Below are 20,961 nucleotides of genomic sequence, written 5' to 3' on the forward strand. Positions count from 1 at the left end.
TCCCGTTCGCTGTGTGAGCGCTGGTACAGAGAGACGGTCTCCCTCCACTGGCTCTGCTGGTCCGCCTCGGCTAGGTAGCAGCCCATACGTTCATCGAACATCTTGTCCCTTGTCTTTTTCTTTCTCCGCCTAATCTTTGCCAGCCTCTGCGAGGGGGATGCTGTGGCAGGTCTGGAGACAGTGGAAGCTGTGAGATGGGAAACAGGGAGTGAATTCCTTGCAAAGATACATTTTTGCAAACAATTAACTGAGTCTAGGCTGTCTCTGTGAATTCTGGGTTGAGACCCCTGTGCCTGCTGGGGCACAAATAATTTTCGCGGTGGATTCTGGGTAAATGTTGCCAGTCATTCCTTCCTCTGGGAAAGCAACGGCAGACAATCATTTCAAGCCCGTTTTCCCAGAATTGCCCTGGCATACGCCATAGCGTGGCAACCATGGACACTGTTTTGCCTTTTGTGTATGTCACCGTATGTGTACTAGATGCCGCTGACAGAGGCGGTCCAGCAGCGCTACACAGCAGCATGCTTTGGCATGACAGCAGAGATGGTTACCAGCCATATTGTACCATCTACCATACCATAAATTGGTAATAAGATAGTAATAAGATGGGCATGGTTACCTGTCCTTTTGCACTGCACCATTTGGTGCTGTCATAAGTGCCCCTGGCCGAGCAGCCAGGGGCGCAAAAGCAAAAATTGGGAATGACTCCCTGAGTCAATCCCTCCTTTTTGGTATCTAAAAATAGAATCAGTCCTGCCTAGATTATGGGCAAGTGTACTAGAGAACCACTGTATCATAGAACCAGAGAGCACAGCTGCTCTGTGTCCGATCCTGCATAAATTTGGAGCTGTATGCTATTCACAGGGGGTGCTCCTGCAACAACAACACCTGTTCATTCCGGCCTTCCCACAGCCTTCCTGGGCTACCATACCATTGTCCCCCACTTGTGTGATGAAGTAATAAAGAATGCAGGAATAAGACACAGTGACTTGTTTGTGAGAAATGAGTGGAAGGAAGCCTCCAGCTGCAATGATAGTCCAGGCAGGACATTAATTACTGTGGATGAAGGAGCCCATCATCCCTCTGCTAATCCAGGGGCAATTCAATCTTTTCTTTACACAGGAAGGGTGGGGGCTGATGGAGCTCAGCCCCCTGTTGCAATGATGAGGACGGTTACCAGCCATACTGCACCATCTACCATGAAAAATTAGGGCCAGGCGCCCTTGATCGACCTCACAGATGCTAGTACGCATGGTTACCAGTCCTTTTGCACTGCCCCATGTGCCAATAGGCTGATGATGAGGACGGATACCAATCGTTTTGTACCATCAGCCATCCATAGCGTGGGGGGAGCAAGGATGTTGGTTTTGAGTGCTACACCATCGCGTCTATCTGCAGCATTCAGTAAAGATAGGGTGACATGTAAAAGAGTCAACAGAGGATTGTTTTCACTTCTGGTGGTGGGTGGGGTGTGTGCGCAAATTGCCGAACTATGCCCTGACCCACCGCAGACACTGTGTTTGACCCTAGAAGCATTTGGAGCTCATCCAAGAATGCAAATACTTTTCGGAGACAGCAGGAACTGTGGGATACCTTGCGTCCTCATTCCCCCCTCCCTCCATGAGCATCCATTATATTCTTTGGCTTTCCATTACGCTCGTCACGCAGCTGCGTGCTGAGTCTGTGCTATGCCGTCTGTCCGTGGATTTATTAAAAATACTTTGGACCAGGCGCACCATAACAGTAATTCCACTACTTAGATGCATGAGTCTCCTAGCGAGATCACCGTGAGGACGGGCACTGAAGGAGATAGAGAGCGCATGCTGCGTGAAATCTATCACGAACCACGGACCAATGCAGCCGTGCTCGGGGAGGCAATGCTCCCTGAATACCGCATGAAAGCCTCGCGCGGAAAAGGGTGCTATCACGGAGCACCCAATAAGGCAGCTCTCCCCAGGAAGCTCCTGCTGATGCTTATCGATTAACGGAAGGAGAGCTTCGTGGAGATCTCCCAGGAGGATTTCTGTTCTATCACCATATATAGAGAGACCTCCTTCTCACACACTTCAGATTCCTGTTATATTAAGAATAAAAGTTAACATGGTTAAAGCACTTACCGACTGCTCCTTCCCCTGATTCAGGATCCGGGTTCATGGCCGGGGAGGGTTGGTAGGGGATCTCCGTGACGGTGATGAATAGATCCTGGCTGTCGGGGAAACCAGCGTTGTAAGCGCTCTCGCCTGCCTCGTCCTCCACAAACACTTCCTCATCTTCCCTGTCCGTGAACATCGTCGAGGAACTGTCCGTCGACACTGTCCCATCATCAGAGTCCATGGTCACTGGTGGGGCAGTGGTGGCAGGCTCCGTAGCGTCCGTTTGCCGCTTTGATTTTTTGGTAGCCTTGTCTGGGGTTCTTGGTTTTCACGCGGCAATGCGTTGCATGACGGCTGTATCCTGTCTGGATCATGGCTTTGGAGACCTTCTCGTAGGTCTTTGCATTCCGTTTGTTGGAGCGCAGCTCCGAAAGCACAGACTCCTCGCCCCACACACCGATCAGATCCAAGAGTTCCCGGTCAGTCTATGCCGGGTCCCTCTTTCTATTCAGAGATTACATGAACTCCTCTGCTGGAGAGCTCTGCATTGCTGCCGGTGCTGCTGAGCTCGCCCCGATGTCCAACCACGAAATGAGATTCTAACTGTCCAGAAAGGAAAAAGAATTCAAATTTTCCCGTGTCGTTTCCTGTGTGGCTGCTCAGAGCATCGAAGCTCGGACTGCTGTCCAGAGCATCAACAGAGTGGTTCACTGTGGGATAGCTCCCGGAGCTACTAAGTTCGATTTGCATCCACACCTAGCCTAATTCGAGCTAGCCATGTCGAATTTAGCGTTACTCCACCTGTCGGGGTGGAGTACCAAATTCGAACTTAAGAGCCCTCTAGTTCGAATTAAATGGCTTCCTGGTGTGGACGGTTGAGCGGTTAGTTCGAATTAACGCTGCTAAATTCGATTTAAAGTCCTAGTGTAGACCAGGCCTCAGACTCCACAGTGCTGAACTATCAAATACAAAAGACAGAATTTTCTTTTATTTCCTTGATGCCTGAGGTAGACTAACAGAGCCTTGACAGCTGGCACCATCACAGATATCCAGGCGTCTCCCAAATTTATCAGTGAGATTAACTCCTCCAAGGGCGTAAGTATTTGGATCAGAGCCTCTGCTAGGCTCTGCTGTACCAGCACCTGCTTTCATTTTTTCTGAGAAGAAAGTGATCAGAACCTGATTTTTCTCTACCAAGCTTTTGTAGGATAGAATATATGGAGTCCAATTTGAAAGCTTGTTAAGACCCATTTCCATTTGCAGTCTTTGGAGCCCAGAAGCAGCACCAGAAGAATGCTTAAAATGGCAGATCAGTCCAGCCAAACCAACAGCATGTTTTGCACGGAAGTTTGTTTTAAAAACAGCATTATTAGTATAATGCTGTTGAATGTGCTTTGGCCACCCAAAGCGGCCTATATTAACATTAAAAAAAATCTTTCTCCATGTTTGTCATTCAGCACAAAAAATGGCCATACTGGGTCAGACCGATGGTCCATCTAGCCCAGTATCCTGTCTTCTGACAATGACCAATGCCAGGTGCCCCAGAGGAAATGAACAGAACAGAGCAATTGTCAAGTGATCCATCTCCCTGTCGCCCACTCCCAGCTTCTGGCAAACAGACGCTAAGGACGCTCACATCATGGTGTTGCATCCCTGACCATCCTGGAGAATAGCCATTGATGGACCTATCCTCCATGAACTTAACTAGTTCTTTTTTGAACCCTGTTATAGTTTTGGCCTTCACAACATCACCTGTCAATGAGTTCCACAGGTTGACTGTGCGTTGTGTGCAGAAATATTTCCTTTAGTTTGTTTTAAACCTGCTGCCTGTTAATTTTATTGGGTGACCCCTAGTTCTTATCTTATGCGAAGGAGTAAATAACACTTCCTTATTTACTTTCTCCACACCAGTCATGATTTTATAGACTTCAATCATATCTCCCCTTAGCCATCTCTTTTCCAGGCTGAAAAGTCCAAGTCTTTTTAGTCTCTCCTCATATGGAAGCTGTTCTCTACCCCTAATCATTTTTGTTGCCCTTCTCCATACCTTTCCCAATTCTAATATATCTTTATTAAGATTGGGCGACCAGATCTGCACACAATATTTAAGATGGGGGTATACCTACAGGCATTATGATTTTCTGTCTTATTATCTATCCCTTCCCTAATCATTCTGTTAGCTTTTTCACTGCCATTGCTTATTGAGCAGATGTTTTCAGAGAACTATCCACAGTTACTTCAAGATCTCTTTCCTGAGTGGTCATTTTGTATGTATTGCTAGGATTATGTTTCCAATGTGCATTACTTTGCATTTGTCAACACTGAATTTCATCTGCCATTTTTTTGCCAATAACTCAGTTTTGTGAGATCCCTTTGTAACTCTTTACAGTCTGCTTTGGACTTAACTATCTTGAGTAATTTTGTATCATCTGCAAATGTTGCCACCTCACTATTTACCCCTTTTTTCCAGATCATTTATGAATATGTTGAACAGCAATGGTCCCAGCACAGACCCCTGGGGGACACCACTATTTACCTCTCTCTATTCTGAAAACTCTACCATATATTCCTACCATTTGTTTCCTATCTTTTAACCAGTTACAGATCAATGACTGCTTAGTTTGCTTAAGAACCTTTGGACAGGGACCTTGTCAAAGACTTTCGGAAAGTCTAAGTATACAGTATCCACTGGGTCACCATTGTCCACATTTGTTGACCCCTTCAAAGAATTTTAATAGATTGATGTGGCATGATGTCCTTTTACAAAAACGGTGTTGATTCTTTGCCAACAAATTGTGTTCATCTATGTGTCTGATCATTCTGTTCTTTACTATAGTTTCAACAATTTGCTTGATACTGAAGTTAGGCTTACCAGCCTGTCATTGCCAAGCCTTTTTTAAAAATAGCTATCCTCCAGTCATCTGGTACAGAAGCTGATTTAAATTATGGGTTACATACCACAGTTAATAGTTCTGCAATTTCATATTTGAATTCCTTTAGAATTCTTGGGTGAATAGCATCTAGTCCTGGTGACTTATTACTGTTTAATTCATCAATATGTTCCAAAACTTCCTGTAATGACACCTCAATCTGAGACAGTTCGTTAGACTTGTCACCTAAAAAGAATGGCTCATGTGTGAAGAATGATGCAAAGAATTCATTTAGCTTCTCTGGAATGAGTTTTATCTTCTTTGAGTGCTCCTTTAGCACCTCGATCGACCAATGGCTCCACTGAATGTTTAGGAGGCTCCACTGAATGTTTAGTTTTTGAGTCTTTGGCTAGTTGCTCTTCAAATTCTCTTTTGCCCTGCCTAATTATACTTTTACATTGACTTGCCAGAATTTATGCTCCTTTCTATTTTCCTCAGTAGGATTTAACTTCCACTTTTTAAAGGATGCCTTTTTGCTTCTAACCACTTATTTTACCTTGTTGTTTAATCATGGTGGCACTTTTTTGGTCCTCTTACTATGTTTTTTTAATTTGGAATATACAGTTAATTTGAGGCTTTATTCTGGTGTTTTAAAAAAGTTTCCATGCAGCTTGCAGGCATTTCACTTTTGGGACTGTACCTTTTAATTTCTGTTTAACTAGCTTCCTCCTTTTTGTGTAGTTCCCATTTCTGAAGTTAAATGCTATGAGGTGGTCTTCTTTGGTGTTCCCAGATCTGCTGTCATTAGCAATAGCCTTAATATTGTTTACAAGTGAAGTTCCTTATGCTGTATATTACCAGGAATCTTCTCAGGGGGAATATTTCAAAGAAGGGCTGCTGATGCCAAGGTTCTAATGGCCTACTGGTTTCCCACAGCACAAATCCTTCTCAAAGCACAAATTTTCCTGGTTATCAAGTGTCATTATTTCTCCCAGGGAGTAAAACAGCAGATTCATTCCTGATATAAGTCCAATGTATCTTACTAAATTATAATTATATTATAACATAATTATTATAAATAATTGTATGGTTTGGCCACCCTCTGTTTCCTCCTCTGGTATGCACACACCTGTATACTTCTGTCTTGCTGTTGGTGTTTCTGGCAATAACAAAATTCTACACAGTGCTCCTTCTTAACCCAGTAGGTGAGGTTTTACAAGATTCTTGAAGACTCATTTGAACATGTTGCCTCAGCGCTCATGTAGAGTGGTATTCTCCCCAGAAATTTTAGTTAAAAAATGTAGTCAGCGTTAGCATGGTGATTGACTCATTGAGAGAGTCCTAAACATTGCTTTATTTTTTTCCTCTAATTCTGCCTACAACCTTTTTGGGCAGGCTTCCAAAACAATTTTGTACCTACCCAATCCCCAAAATGAAACCCGCTGCTGTTTCCATGATCACACCTTAGTAGGGTGTTATCCACAAACATAAACTGAGGATTATGAAATGATTCTTGGGGCTACATCAAAAACGAAACTGCCTACATTTGTCAAAACTTGCCATGCAGTTATATGCTGTTTTCCCTGTATCACAGTTTCAAGGTAATTGAACCATTATCCCCCTTGTCCTTAGTCTGCTCCTGGGGTGCCCAGTCAGGTCTTAGGTCTCCAGCCATTATGGGTCTCTTGGCAAAGACCCTTGTCCCACTCCTGTCTGACTAGGGTTTTTGGAAGGGCACAGCTCCGTGTCTTACACTATTGTAAAGACCAGTGCCTGTGCATTGCATTTTCTCCAAGGGCTACGAACAGTATATTGCCAGCAATTCCAAGTTATTACACAGCTCTCTCTAAGCAAGCACGTTTGTTCTTAAGGTAAAAGCATTATAGAGAAAACATAATAAATATACCAGGAATTCATTCATCAGTCTTATGGAACTCTCTTAGGCCAAAGCATTCCCATCCTTTTGAAAGGATTTGGGAGCCCCATTGGACAGAAGATACTGTTCATTTCCTGGGTCAGAAAGAAGGCCCTGGGTCTGTTCAAGCTCATCCTTTTATACCAAAAGCCCTTTCTTTGTCTCCTACTCTCTGGACCAATATATTTCACGACCCCAGGTGGTGCGTCTCTGGAGTTACTGACAGTCCCCAGGGTAATCACCCCCACTGTTTTTAGTTCCCGGAGGAACTCTGGTAATTCTCACCAATAGAGCAGAACACAGTCATACATGAAACCATACATAATTTTAACACAGGAGTATCCAAAGATACTGCATGGGGTTTCAATATCTGTCACACCCTGTATTTAGACTAAGAAACAATGGTGATAGAGGTATCTGGAAAACATTGACTTTTTAATCCTGATCACTGTAGTATGTGACATAGTTTTATAACATAGGATTCAGATGAAAGAATGCCTGTCCACACTTGTCAGAGAATTTGGTAAGAACTATGCTAGCTACAATGCCTACATTATTGTAGTTAGTAAGGTTCTGGTTCCTCTGTGGACGGAGTGTGTATCACAAATATTTTCACTTGTACTTTAAAAATATGCTGTTTTTTCTGTGTAAGTGTTGTGCAATGCATTGGTTTCAAGAATTTATGTAGGTTAAAAAAAAGTAAGATATTAAGAAAAAAAGGCAGCTTTAAAGAGAACCAAAAATGTCTCTGCCTGTTCCATTTGTTTGTTTATTATTGTGTTTTAATATAGTCTTTTTCTTCCACAGGCATTTCTTATTCAAAACAGGAACAGGGACAACACCACTGTTCAGTACTGCAACACCAGGTTACACAATGGCATCTGGGTCAGTTTATTCCCCCCCTACTCGGCCACTACCTAGAAATACACTATCAAGAAGTGCTTTTAAATTCAAGAAGTCTTCAAAGTACTGTAGCTGGAAATGTACTGCACTCTGTGCTGTAGGAGTCTCAGTGCTACTGGCAATACTGCTATCCTACTTTATAGGTAAGTTCTAGTTTATATGATTATCATCACCATAAATCTGGATGTCTGTTTTGTTGGTTATATATGGACTATCCCCAACTGTACAATATAAAGCTTTATTTTTATCAGTGGTTTCTGGTAACAATTTAAACCTTCAGAGCAATTTAATTGAAACTCTCATTCTTTAGATAGGATCTAAAAAAATTAAGTGCTTTGCAAGTATTTTTCAGCAAAATGTCAGTTGAAATACCTTTTAAAAAAAAGACTATAAATCAGAAATGTCAAATTTTTAAGGTATATAAAATATAAGCTGTAAAAGCCTGTAGTTCACACATAATTTCCAACATGTGTATTGTATATTCTCTGTTTTCCTCCCCATCAAGCATAACTTACCGTATTTAGCATTTAAAATTTTTGTTGTTAGTTATTATGATATCATGTATTTGTATTTTTATAGTGATCAAAGATTACTAAACACTTCAAGCAGAAACAGGTATTTATTATCTGTCTAACCAGATGACATAAAGACAAAAAAGTGGGGAAAATAATGTTTTTCCTCTCAGTCTGTCCTATTTTTAAATGAATTTAACACACAATGAGGCAAAATATAAAATATCATTTAAGTTGTTTCTTCCTCTTCTTTTTTGCCACTTCCCTATTCGGGGTCGATGAGTTTTATAGCCTTCTTCCAAGACTCATGCTCATGTTGTGTAAATTGGTCTCTCTAATGTCCGCTGATATCTGGTCCATGTACAAAGCCTTTGGCCTCTCCTTTGGTCATTTTCCATCCACGATCATTGCAAGAGCCATCCTACCAATATACCTCTCATGTTTCCAATGAACATGTCTGTACCATTGTAGTCTAGCCTCCCTCAACTTGTGTTCAATTGAGGCATTCTGCATTAGGTACCTCACATCCTTTTTTCATTTCCTGTCAGAGTGTTGAACCATTTGATCATCTCAGCATCTTCATTTCTGTAGTGGAGAGCATACTGATTTCTTTTCTTGTGGCAGGACAACAATCTATTCCATACTTTAGGATGGGTTAAATTACAGTTCTATATACTGTACCTTTTAACTTTATTGACATCTTTTTATCACAGACAACTGGGGTCAGCTCAAGCCACTTGCACCAAGCAATTTGGTATGATGCCAGGCATCACTCAGAAAGGCACCATTATCAGCAACTATTGATCCTAGGTATTTACATTATTTCAGTCTTCTAAGCTCTCTGCCCGTAATACCCTTTATGATGAGTACTCCTCCCTCAAGATATCAAAGCCTTAGTCTCACTGATGCTCACTGTAAGTCCCGCTTGCCTAAAACTTTGTTGCCCACTTTTCTTAAAAGTTGGTTTGCAAAGTCTCACAGTCTTCAGTGCATATTTCTTAAGGGTGCATCTACACTGCAAAAAACCCCTGCACAGCAGCAGCTCAGAGTCTGGGTCAGCTGACTCAGGCTCAGAGGGTTCACACTGTGGGTCTACAAATAGCAAGGTAGATGTTCCCACTCAAGCTGGAGAAAGGGCTCTGAGGCCCTTCTGCCTTGTTGAGTTTCAGAGTGTGGGCTGCAACCCACTACTGTTTTAAGCCCCGTAGTGCAGTTTCAGTGGGCCAGAGTCAGTTGACCCAGGCTCTGAGACTTGCTGAGACACATTTTTTTTCCAGTGTAGACATACTCTAAGTCTTCAGCAAATCACACATTCCAAGGTGGCTCCCTTCATATATTCTCACTTAACACACCCAGAACAACTGCAAACAAAACAGAGCTCTGGGCTGAGCCCTGATAAAGGCCAGTGTTTCCTGGAAATTCTTTGCTGTGAGCCCCATTTGATTTTGACTATAGTAATCACTCCATCATCCATATCCTGGATAAGACAGCCATGTCCCTCTGGCACACCTCTCCTTCACAAACTTCAACAAAGTAATCTCTTGGTACACAATTGTACGACTTCTCCAAATCCACAAGGACCATACCCAGTTACCTTCTCTTTTCTCTGAACTTTTCCATGAGGATTCAAAGAACAAATATGACATCAATTGTACTCCGTCCCAGCATAAATCAGTGCTGACCCTTCCAAATTCCACTGTTACACACAGATGTTTTTCAATAATCTTCTCCTGTGCTTTCGTAGGATCTGATGTCATCTTAATTGGGCAATAATTACCACACACTGCAGTATCTCCTTTATGTTTAAAAATGTGGACCACAAAGGTCTTATACCATTCATGCGACATTTTCTCTTTTTTAAGTATATCATTGAACAGACTTGTAAAATACTTGATGCTTTCGTTTCCCAATAGCTTTAATATCCTCCAATACTTCATCCAGCCTAGGTGCTTTCTCCGTTTTCATTTTCCTAAGTGCCTCTACAATCTCTTCCTCTTTTATATAATCTATTAAGATCCTGTTCATTTAAGTTATTTAATTTCACAAATATTGAATATTAAGCATTATATAAATTTAGAATTACCTAATTATGGGAGAGTGCTTCTTCTACTGATGTCGTTAAGAAAACTCATTGACTTCAATGAGAGTTGGATCAGGACTTTAATGTATTTTCTGCTACTTCTGTGTCTATGACCAGTTTATGAATATTGGTACCTCTGAGCCTATGAATGGCTTTTTGAGCTCTTTCAGGATCTATGATAAAAACTAACTTATCAAAAATAGGCTTTTTATCTGCAATATAAAGATCAGTAGAACTGAAATTAGTGTCTTGTTGGTTAATAAGAAGTTTAAACCACTGTGATTATGGAATGGTAAATGTACAAATCTAACTTTTGAAAGCCATATTTGTTGCTCTCTGATCCATATGCCCAGACAAGGGAGGAAAATATCAAGGGGGAAGTTATTCTTTTTTATCAATGTAAATTAATAATCCCAGAGGGGCTTATGATCCGTAAATCTTCATTGCTTTTGTTGAAACAGGCTTGTTAAATTTCAGTCCAAGCCACAGCTTAAGCTGAATAAAGCCTTTGAAGTAGCTCTTACTTGGACTGAAGCCACTGTGAACAATGCAAAAAATGTGGCTGCTGAGTAATAGGAGAAATTCCTTTCCCCTGTGGCAGAGTACAACTCCCAAAGCAGCATTCACCCAAGAGTTCAGAAAGAACTCAAATGTGAAGTTGCGGAACTATTAACTAAGGTTTGTAACCTGTCCTTTAAATCGGCTTCGGTACCCAATGACTGGAAGTTAGCTAATGTAACGCCAATATTTAAAAAGGGCTCTAGGGGTGATCCCGGCAATTACAGACCGGTAAGTCTAACGTCGGTACCGGCCAAATTAGTTGAAACAATAGTAAAGAATAAAATTGTCAGACACATAGAAAAACATAAACTCTTGAGCAATAGTCAACATGGTTTCTGTAAAGGGAAATCATGTCTTACTAATCTATTAGAATTCTCTGAAGGGGTCAACAAACATGTGGACAAGGGGGATCCGGTGGACATAGTGTACTTGGATTTCCAGAAAGCCTTTGACAAGGTCCCTCACCAAAGGCTCTTACGTAAATTAAGCTGTCATGGGATAAAAGGGAAGGTCCTTTCATGGATTGAGAACTGGTTAAAGGACAGGGAACAAAGGGTAGGAATTAATGGTAAATTCTCAGAATGGAGAGGGGTAACTAGTGGTGTTCCCCAAGGGTCAGTCCTCGGACCAATCCTATTCAATTTATTCATAAATGATCTGGAGAAAGGGGTAAACAGTGAGGTGGCCAAGTTTGCAGATGATACTAAACTTCTCAAGATAGTTAAGACCAAAGCAGATTGTGAAGAACTTCAAAAAGATCTCACAAAACTAAGTGATTGGGCAACAAAATGGCAAATGAAATTTAATGTGGATAAATGTAAAGTAATGCACATTGGAAAAAATAACCCCAACTATACATACAACATGATGGGGGCTAATTTAGCTACAACGAGTCAGGAAAAAGATCTTGGCGTCATCGTGGATAGTTCTCTGAAGATGTCCATGCAGTGTGCAGAGGCGGTCAAAAAAGCAAACAGGATGTTAGGAATCATTAAAAAGGGGATAGAGAATAAGACTGAGAATATATTATTGCCCTTATATAAATCCATGGTACGCCCACATCTCGAATACTGTGTACAGATGTGGTCTCCTCACCTCAAAAAAGATATTCTAGCACTAGAAAAGGTTCAGAAAAGGGCAACTAAAATGATTAGGGGTTTAGAGAGGGTCCCATACGAGGAAAGATTAAAGAGGCTAGGACTCTTCAGCTTGGAAAAGAGAAGACTAAGGGGGGACATGATAGAGGTATATAAAATCATGAGTGATGTTGAGAAAGTGGATAAGGAAAAGTTATTTACTTATTCCCATAATACAAGAACTAGGGGTCACCAAATGAAATTAATAGGCAGCAGGTTTAAAACAAATAAAAGGAAGTTCTTCTTCACGCAGCGCACAGTCAACTTGTGGAACTCCTTACCTGAGGAGGTTGTGAAGGCTAGGACTATAACACCGTTTAAAAGAGAACTGGATAAATCCATGATGGTTAAGTCCATTAATGGCTATTAGCCAGAATGGGTAAGAATGGTGTCCCTAGCCTCTGTTCGTCAGAGGATGGAGATGGATGGCAGGAGAGAGATCACTTGATCATTGCCTGTTAGATTCACTCCCTCTGGGGCACCTGGCATTGGCCACTGTCGGTAGACAGATGCTGGGCTAGATGGACCTTTGGTCTGACCCGGTACGGCCTTTCTTATGTTCTTATGTTCATTTCCAGTCTCCCTGTCAGCCTGGAGACCTGCATAGGAATCCAGCTCAAGTCTCATGCATGGCAGACCAATCTGTTTCCTAGCTGAATTTTGTTTTTTCTTCATTGGTCATATACACTGGTCTGTTTATATAAATAAGTGATTCGGGGGTAGGCTTCTGACATAGAATTTTTAAAATAATCACATTTATAAAACTGCAAGTTTAAAAAGTTCTCAGTCACAGACTTTGGGTCAGCATTTCTATTATTACAATCAAACATATCTTTTATATATCAATGTCTGTTTGGGATTTGGGGAAAATTGGTACAATAATTTGAAGATAATGGATGTATAAATAAGGGAGAGAATTATTTCAGGAGTGGGTGGGTCAGCTTTTGTGGCCTGCATCTTGCGGGAGGTCAGACTAGATGATCATAATGGTCCCTTCTGATCTTAAGTTCTATGATTCTATGATTCTAATTGCAATGTTAACATCGGCTAAAATTTTGAAGTGGCAGTATTAGATTTTAGGCAGTATTAAATGTGAGACATCTCTGTGAGGAGGAGGAGAGACTGTAGAAGAGTGGTAAACGAAAGTAAAATACCAAGGGCTTGTAAGCCCCGAAGAGCTAAAACACTTATGAGTCTGAATGTCACAAAAAGATAACTTTACTGGACTATTCGTGCCTGTAAATGAGCGCTTCGTTGCTCGTGGTACAAATTCGCTGGAGACCACTCTTTCACAGACCAGTACCCTTTTATTTCCCAGTATTTTCCCACCACCACATATATACAGCTATATACAATTCAATACCAGTCAGGTAGCCCCTTAGGGAACAGCTTGCTCTTTCAGCAGCTGGGAGCAACAGGCCCTCACTTTCCTGTTCCCCTCCTCCTACTTCCTTCCTGCTAGCTTTATAGGCCTTCCTCTCAGCAGGCTCACAGGTTATTGCTCTCAGGCTCCTTTAACGAGCAGGTTCTGAGCTAACAGGGGCTGGTTCGGTGCCTCTTAAGCCAGCACTCTGTTACAGTGCCAAAGACACATTCAGAAATATAGGCATGTCTCATTTTAAAAAAGAATGTAACTTTCCAAAGATAGAGAGTTTTCAGCCCTACACATTATTCACATACTATTATTGAAAACAAGTGAAACTGTTCTACATTTCATGGGCATGAGCTAGTTCATATTCTTGCTGAAATAAACAATGCACAGGAGCCTCCTTCTATACATAGTCAATAGGGATCTCTTTGCCTACTGGTGATATTCCACACATTTCAGCTAACTCAGCAAACTGAATGTAAAATGCAGGACCCAGGGACATTTGCTAGATAATTTTGGCCCCATAAAGCTATGAATGGATTACACTTATTCATAGATGTGGTTTTCCCATCTCTGCAGATGTAATATCAAAAATACCCTACTTTTAATAAACCATCCATGTATAATTCCATGTAAGTAATATAAGATGGACATACTCTTCATTTTATTTACTGTTTCTTAACACCAAGTGTGAGAGAAAAGACGCAATGGAAAATTGCATATAAAAGTTAGATTGGACTGCAGCATTGTGTGACATGTTTCTCAGCAAATGTAGGGGAACACATCATGCTCTGATTTATCCACTGAGGTGGCATGTGACATCTGTAAAGCCAGTTTGTGACATGGTTTTTTAATTTCACAGAGAGGCATTGCTACAAGCTATGAAATGCTTCTGCCAGTACTGCAAAATATTCCAGTACATATTGATAAGGTCTGTAGTATTGCAGACACAAGTAATCTAATTTGTGATTGTGGGAGTGACAAATGGACATGAGCAAGGGAGGAAGTAATAGATCCCACCTCTGGCAATAGTGATGTAGCCTCTCAATCAGCTCCTTCCCAGAAAAGGAGAGAGAGAAACAGGCCACGTCCATGCTTACTTTTAGTCCCTGAAGAGCTGGGGTCAAGAAAGTTGCTTTGGATTCCACTGCCCCAGCACAAACAACACGATGCAGAAGAGACAGTTTGCTAGACCTCATCTCTGCCCCTGTTTAACTGTTCAGTCATTTCGGCTAGCCCGTGGAGGGGTGCTATATTAAAAGCCGCAGCTGTCTTGCTGTGACCATGAGGAGGGTCATAAAAATTATCAGAGGGTCACAATTGTATTACAGTCTCAAGCAAAGAAAATATCACATTCTTATTGTATAAGGTCAAGTATCCTTTGATAATCTCTTAAACACTCAAATAAATGATATATGTTTGTTGTTAGCACTGATACATTTTTAGCCTTACTTTTATAATAAATGAAGGGTGTCACGAACATTTTTGATTTTGGATACAGGTTTGACACCCTGAAAAGGATGAGAAAAACTGGGATAGACAAAGATGTGGGGTAGAAAATTCAATAGGGGAACATGGGGCAACAAAGAGAGGATGGAAAGAGGCCACATATGAGGGATTGGAAGATTGGATTGGAGCCAAAATATATTTCCAGATTAGGGGAGTGGATCCAATGAACAACTCCTTGGAAGCGAGATAGTGGGGAGAGGGGAGGAGGGATATAAAAGAATATAAATAAATACAAATTGCTTTGGTTTTGAGTAGAGAATGAACTTAAATTTCTTTTAGCAACTGGTATAGTTAACTATCATCAGCAATTGAATCTGTAGCCAAGAAAGAACTCAGAGGAAAACATACTCCAATCCCTCAAAAAAAAATGTAGATTCTTCAGGTGATGATCCCTATATGTATTCCACTTTAGATAGGCATGTGCTTGAGGCTGGAAGATTTTTGCTAGCAGCATCTGTTTGTCCACACTTGTACCCTTCTCCTCCTCATGCTCTGAACAGAGGGCATAAGGGACATCGCAGCCTAACTGCCTCTCCAGTTCCTTTCTACCACCTGTAGTCTGAGATGGAACCTCTTCAGCATCTGCAGCATTAGCAATCATTTTTCAAACTTGTAATTATGTATAAATAGTTTTTAGATAAATACATTTTAGACAGTTTTATAATTAGTGTAGTTTTAGTGGTTCAAAACTTCCAGGTCTTCCCCTTAGCCGACCTCACCCCCATCCCTTAGAGGCATCTACTATGCCCAAGGATCCTGAGATTCAATCGGTCTGCCTTTGGGCCTTTCTGATCAGTGATGACCACTACAAATGACTCTGCTGTTGTCTCTGGAAAACCCACATCCCCTCAAAGTGGAGCATTTACGGATCCATTCCAAGCAGAATCTGCCAAGTCTATGAGTATAGGCTATGGTCAGCTATGGACTAATCTATTTAAATTATTTGAGGGAGTCAATAAACATGTGGACAAGGGTGATTCAATGGATATAGTGTACTTGAACTTTCAGAAGGCCTTTGACAAAGTCCCTGACGAAAGACTCTTAAGCAAAATAGGCAGTCATGGATCAGTAACTGGTTAAAAGATAGAAAACAAAGGGTAGGAATAAATGGTCAGTTTTCAGAATGGAAAGAAGTAAATAGTGGTGTCTCCCAAGAGTCTACTGGAACCAGTGCTATTTAACATATTCATAACTGATCTACAAAAAGGGGTAAACAGTGAGGTGGCAAAGCTTGCAGATGGTACAAAATTATTCAAGATAGTTAAGTCCAAAGCAGACTCTGAAGAGTTACAAAGTGATGTCACAAAACTGTGTGATTGGGCAGATGAAATTCAGTGTGGTAAATGCAGATGAATTCAGTGTGGTAAATGCAAACTAATACATTTGGAAAACATAATCTCAATTATACATACAAAATGATCTAAATTAGCTATTTCCACTCAGGAAAGAGATATTGAAGTGAAAAAATCTAACAATGTTAGGAACCATTAGGAGTGGGATAGATAACAAGACACAAAATATCATAATACCACTATGTAAACCTATGTACGCCCACCATCTTGAATACTGCATGCAGCTATGGTCACCCCATCTCAAAAAATATACATTAGAACTGGAAAAGGTATGGGTATGCAACAGCTTCCATATGAGGAGAGATTAATAAGACTGAGACTATTCAGCTTGGAAAAGAGATGTCTAAGGGGCATGATTGCAGTCTATATCATTACTGGTATGGAGAAAGTGAATAGGGAATTGTTATTTACCCCTTCACATAATAAAAGAACCACAGGTCACCCAATTGAATTAATAGGCAGTAGGTTTAAAACAAACAAAAGGAAGTATTTCTTCATACAATGCACAGTCAACCTGTGGAACTCATTGCTGGGGGATGTTGCAAAGGGCAAAACTATAAATGGATTTAAAAAAGAATTAGAAAAGTTCATAGAAGATGCTCCAACAATGGCTGTTAGCCAAGATGGTCAGGGTTGCAACCATGTGGTCTGAATGTCCCTAAGCCTCTAGCTGCCAGATGCTGAGACTGGACAATAGGGGATGGATCACTTGAGGATTGCCCTGTTCTGTTCATTCCCTTTGAAGCATCTGGCATTGGCCACTGTTGAAAGACAGGATAGTGAGCTAGTTAGACCATTCTTATTGAGGCTCCATTCTGAATCTGGCCCATCAGCCCCTCCTCCATACATCAGACAAAGGCATTGAGAAGCACCCCTCTGAGTATACTGGTTTCTGGCTCCGAGATTGATAAGAGAAAAGCAAAACACCTCTCCAAATAGGGACATAAAGAGAGTAGGAAACACTCTTACAAGAAGTGAGAGAAACCCCCCTCTAGATCCTCATCCAAAAAGAGGACCTCTTCTCCTACACCCATCAAGTTGAGTTAGACTCTGTGTCCCGGTACAGGAGTGTCAGGAGCTTACAAAGAGTATGGTGTACTGTTCTCTTGGTTCCAAAGGGAAAGAGCATCCTGAAACCAATGTTAACCACAGGAGTGGGACTGTCTTTGGTACTGACAAGAGAAAAATGACAGCGAAGGCCTCCAATTTCATTAATACCAACACAGCATGAAAAGGGGTTATTGGTACTGAAGACTGGAACAGTATCGACAGTTCTGTCACCACAGAAAGAAAGACGTCCAATCCATTCCTTTGCATCAGGAGATAAATACTCTGCACCTCAGGATGTTGCCATGTACATGGACCTAGGAATTCCTAGGAACTGATCCTTACCAGGGAGGTCCACACATCAGTGGTTTAGGGCATGCATATGTATTGTCACCAGTACCATCTACCTGCAGGGGCATAATAAGGCCTCCCAGTACTAATGGGTGCTGTGGATTTGAAGCCTCCTCCTCCAACTTGGGATCAGTTGGAGAGCGTCACCTCTCCCATCAAGGTAAGGAGTCAGACCACACAGAGGATCCAGTGTCATGGGCACTGTCCCTCTCACCTACGAAGGACTATGCACCTCAGGACCTATGGACCTTTCTCCATGGGAACCGCCCAATTTCACCCCTCACACTGGCCTTATTGAGTTCTAGGGGCTCCATACATGCAACATCCCAAATCCTTATGATCCCACTTGGAATCTAGACTATCCTCCTTTATCTGAGAAGATCCTACACCTCCACAAGATCTAACAGAGGAAGAGGAGGAGCCAGATCAGGTGGAATCACCAGCTCCACCAGGGTTGTCATCTTCATCCCCATACAAGGCAGTTGCACCAGCCTTGCCATCACTGCCTGATGACTACTGGTGATTTCAAGATCTACTGATCTACACTCAAAATCCTTCTGGAGGAAGTGTAGGACACTCCCCTGATAAACTATTGGACATTCTCCAGACCACTGGTCTCAATAAAGTGGCACTTCCCTAATTCACTAGTCATCCCAGCTATCACTGAAAAAAGCAGAGAATAGCATCCTAGATCTGCACCTTCTGAAAAGAATGCTAAATGCTTAGACCTCTTTGAGAGAGAGTCTTTTACTTTGGCAGGCTTATACTTCCAGAGTGAACTATGAAGCCTTAATGTTATAATATGATTTTATTAATTATATTAAGTTTACAGAATTCACTAACAAATGCCTCCAAGAGGGTCAGCTGCAATGCCAAGCTCTCACAGAAGAGGATAAAGTGCTAGCCCGATTGGCCCTCCAGTCCTGTCAATGCAGCAGATACAGCTTCCTGCTCAATGGTGATTGCTATAGTCATGTGTCAGGCATCATGGCTCTAGTCCTCCAAGTTTCCCAAAAAAGTCCAATCCACAGTTGAGGATCTGCCCTTGGAAGGAAACAATTTGTTTAGTGAAAAGACGTATGAGTCACTGCATTCCCTAAAGGACTCAAGGGCCACCTTCCACTTGGTGGGCATCTGTACTCTAGCACCATAGATAAAATACCAGAAATTTGAGCCCAGCAAACAACAACTAGCCCCTCAATCCATGTACTATCAAATGGTTTACAAGCTGCCCCAGAAGCAGCAAAGTGCAGTGTAGCAAACATAATGTCCCCCCGATCCTCCTTTCAACCCCAGCCATCCACCAGGAAACACTTTTGACAGGACATTGAGAGCTACAGATCAGTCCCTATTTGTTTGGGACTCCAGAACTCAGTTTGGGGGATGCTTAACTTGCTTTTCCCTGACCTGTCTCCTTATAATGACATAAATGGGTCCCGGAAATAAACACCTCTAATTACACCACAGAGTTCCTCTCCTTTCCCTCCCCAAACCTCCCCTCTGTGTCTCCCTTTAAGGGTTCCTTTCACAAGAGGATGCTCAGGCAAGAAGTAAACTCCACCTGGGAGCCATAGAACTGGTAGCTCCTCAGCACAGGGCAAAGTATTTTATTTTAAATACTTCCTTGTCTCCCAGAAGAAAGGAGAATGGAGACCCATTTTGGATTTCAGATGGTTGGATGTCTACATCTGTGGCTTGAAGTTCAGGATCATCACCTTGGCCTCCATAACTCCCTCACTAGACAAGGACAGTTGGTTCATAACTCCTGACTTAAAGAACACTTATTTCCATACAGATACAGACATCCAGCCTGCACACAGGAGATTCCTGAGATTCACTGGGGTCAGGGCCACTACCAATACAAAGTGTTCCTTTTGGGCAAAGATTCTGTTGGTAGTGGCAGCCCATCTCTGCCACCATGACTTGTCAGTTTTTCTCTATCTAGATGATTGCTTATGCACAAAGAAATCTCATCAAGAAGTATGGGTGACAACCTCACGCATACTCAGTTTCGTACGTTCCTTGGGGCTTTGAGTAAACATAGACAAGTGCATTTAATTCCCACACAGACTGTAGACTTCATGGATGTGACCCTGGACCCTATCAATACCAAAGCAGAACAGATTTCCAACTATGTAGGATCTCATCATTCAACTTTATCTGAGCCTCCAGATGACAGTTCAAACCTGTCTTATAGCCTCACGTACTTGTACTTATGTGACATCCTTCATAAAACTCCATCTTTGATGTCTTCAGGCTTGGTTACAGACAATTTATGAGCCAAACAAGCACAGTCCAGATAAAGTAATCTTGCTATTCCACAGAGTTCAGGCTTCTCTGTCCTGGTAGGAGAACAAAGAAATAGTTTGTATTTGGGTTCCCTTTGTCCTTTCCCCACCCAAATAAAGACTGAGCATAGATGTCTCTGGTTCCCCACTGTAGTTCAATCTGGATGAATGTATAGCACAAGTTACATACAACATCCAGGAATCCCAGTTATACATAAACCTCCTGGAGCTACAGGCAGGACTTGAGGCATGCAAAGAATTCCAACTGTTCATTCAGACCTTACGTGTCCAAGTCATGTTAAACAAGATCACCAGCAGCATGTTACATCTGTAAACAAGGAGGAGAAAGGTCCATCCCTTTTTGCATAGAAGCAATCAATCTGTGGAACTTGTAAATCCACCACCCAATTACCCTGTCAGCAGAACATCACCAATGATTATGATGTTAGTTTATATTCTCTATATCTTTAGGGACCATGAATGGTAGTAAAGAACATATTTCATCAGTGGGGGTCCCCATCTTCAGATCTCTTTGTGTCTCAAGAAGAAATGCTCAGTGTACTGCTCCAGGGCTGCACAAGTCATGGCTCCAGAAGGGATGCATTTCTAGTTCAGTGGCCAGGGCTACACCATCCCACCAATCCCTTTCTTATCTCGAATTCTGAGTAAGATTAAGCAAGAAGAAGCATCAGTGACCTTGATTGGTCTTAAATGGCCCAAATAATTCTGGTTCCCCAGCATACTCCAGATTTCAGCACATCCATGCATGTGTGTCCAACTTTTCCTGGAGCTGTTGACTCAGAACATAGGCAAGATCAAACACCCTAATCCACCATCCCTACACCTAACAGCCTGATAGCTGGATGGATGATGAACCTGGAAAACTCACGCTCAAAGATGATAGAATCTATCCTTAGCAATCTAGGGAGGATTCCACAAGGAAGTGCTATGCAGCAAAGTGGAAGAGCTTTTCTA

General features: G+C 41.9%; 1 protein-coding gene across 1 annotated transcript in view; it reads left to right on the forward strand.

Moving 5' to 3' along the window:
* Positions 1 to 20,961, forward strand: part of TENM3 (teneurin transmembrane protein 3) — a 1,686,859-nt gene that overhangs the window by 1,488,797 nt on the left and 177,101 nt on the right. Inside the window, exon 15 of the mRNA XM_045017713.1 lies at positions 7,686 to 7,924. Coding sequence (XP_044873648.1) covers positions 7,686 to 7,924 — 239 coding nt within the window. The remainder of the gene's footprint in view (positions 1 to 7,685; positions 7,925 to 20,961) is intronic.

The sequence above is a fragment of the Mauremys mutica genome, chromosome 5 (genome assembly GCF_020497125.1).
Source record: "Mauremys mutica isolate MM-2020 ecotype Southern chromosome 5, ASM2049712v1, whole genome shotgun sequence".
Lineage (NCBI taxonomy): Eukaryota > Metazoa > Chordata > Testudines > Geoemydidae > Mauremys > Mauremys mutica.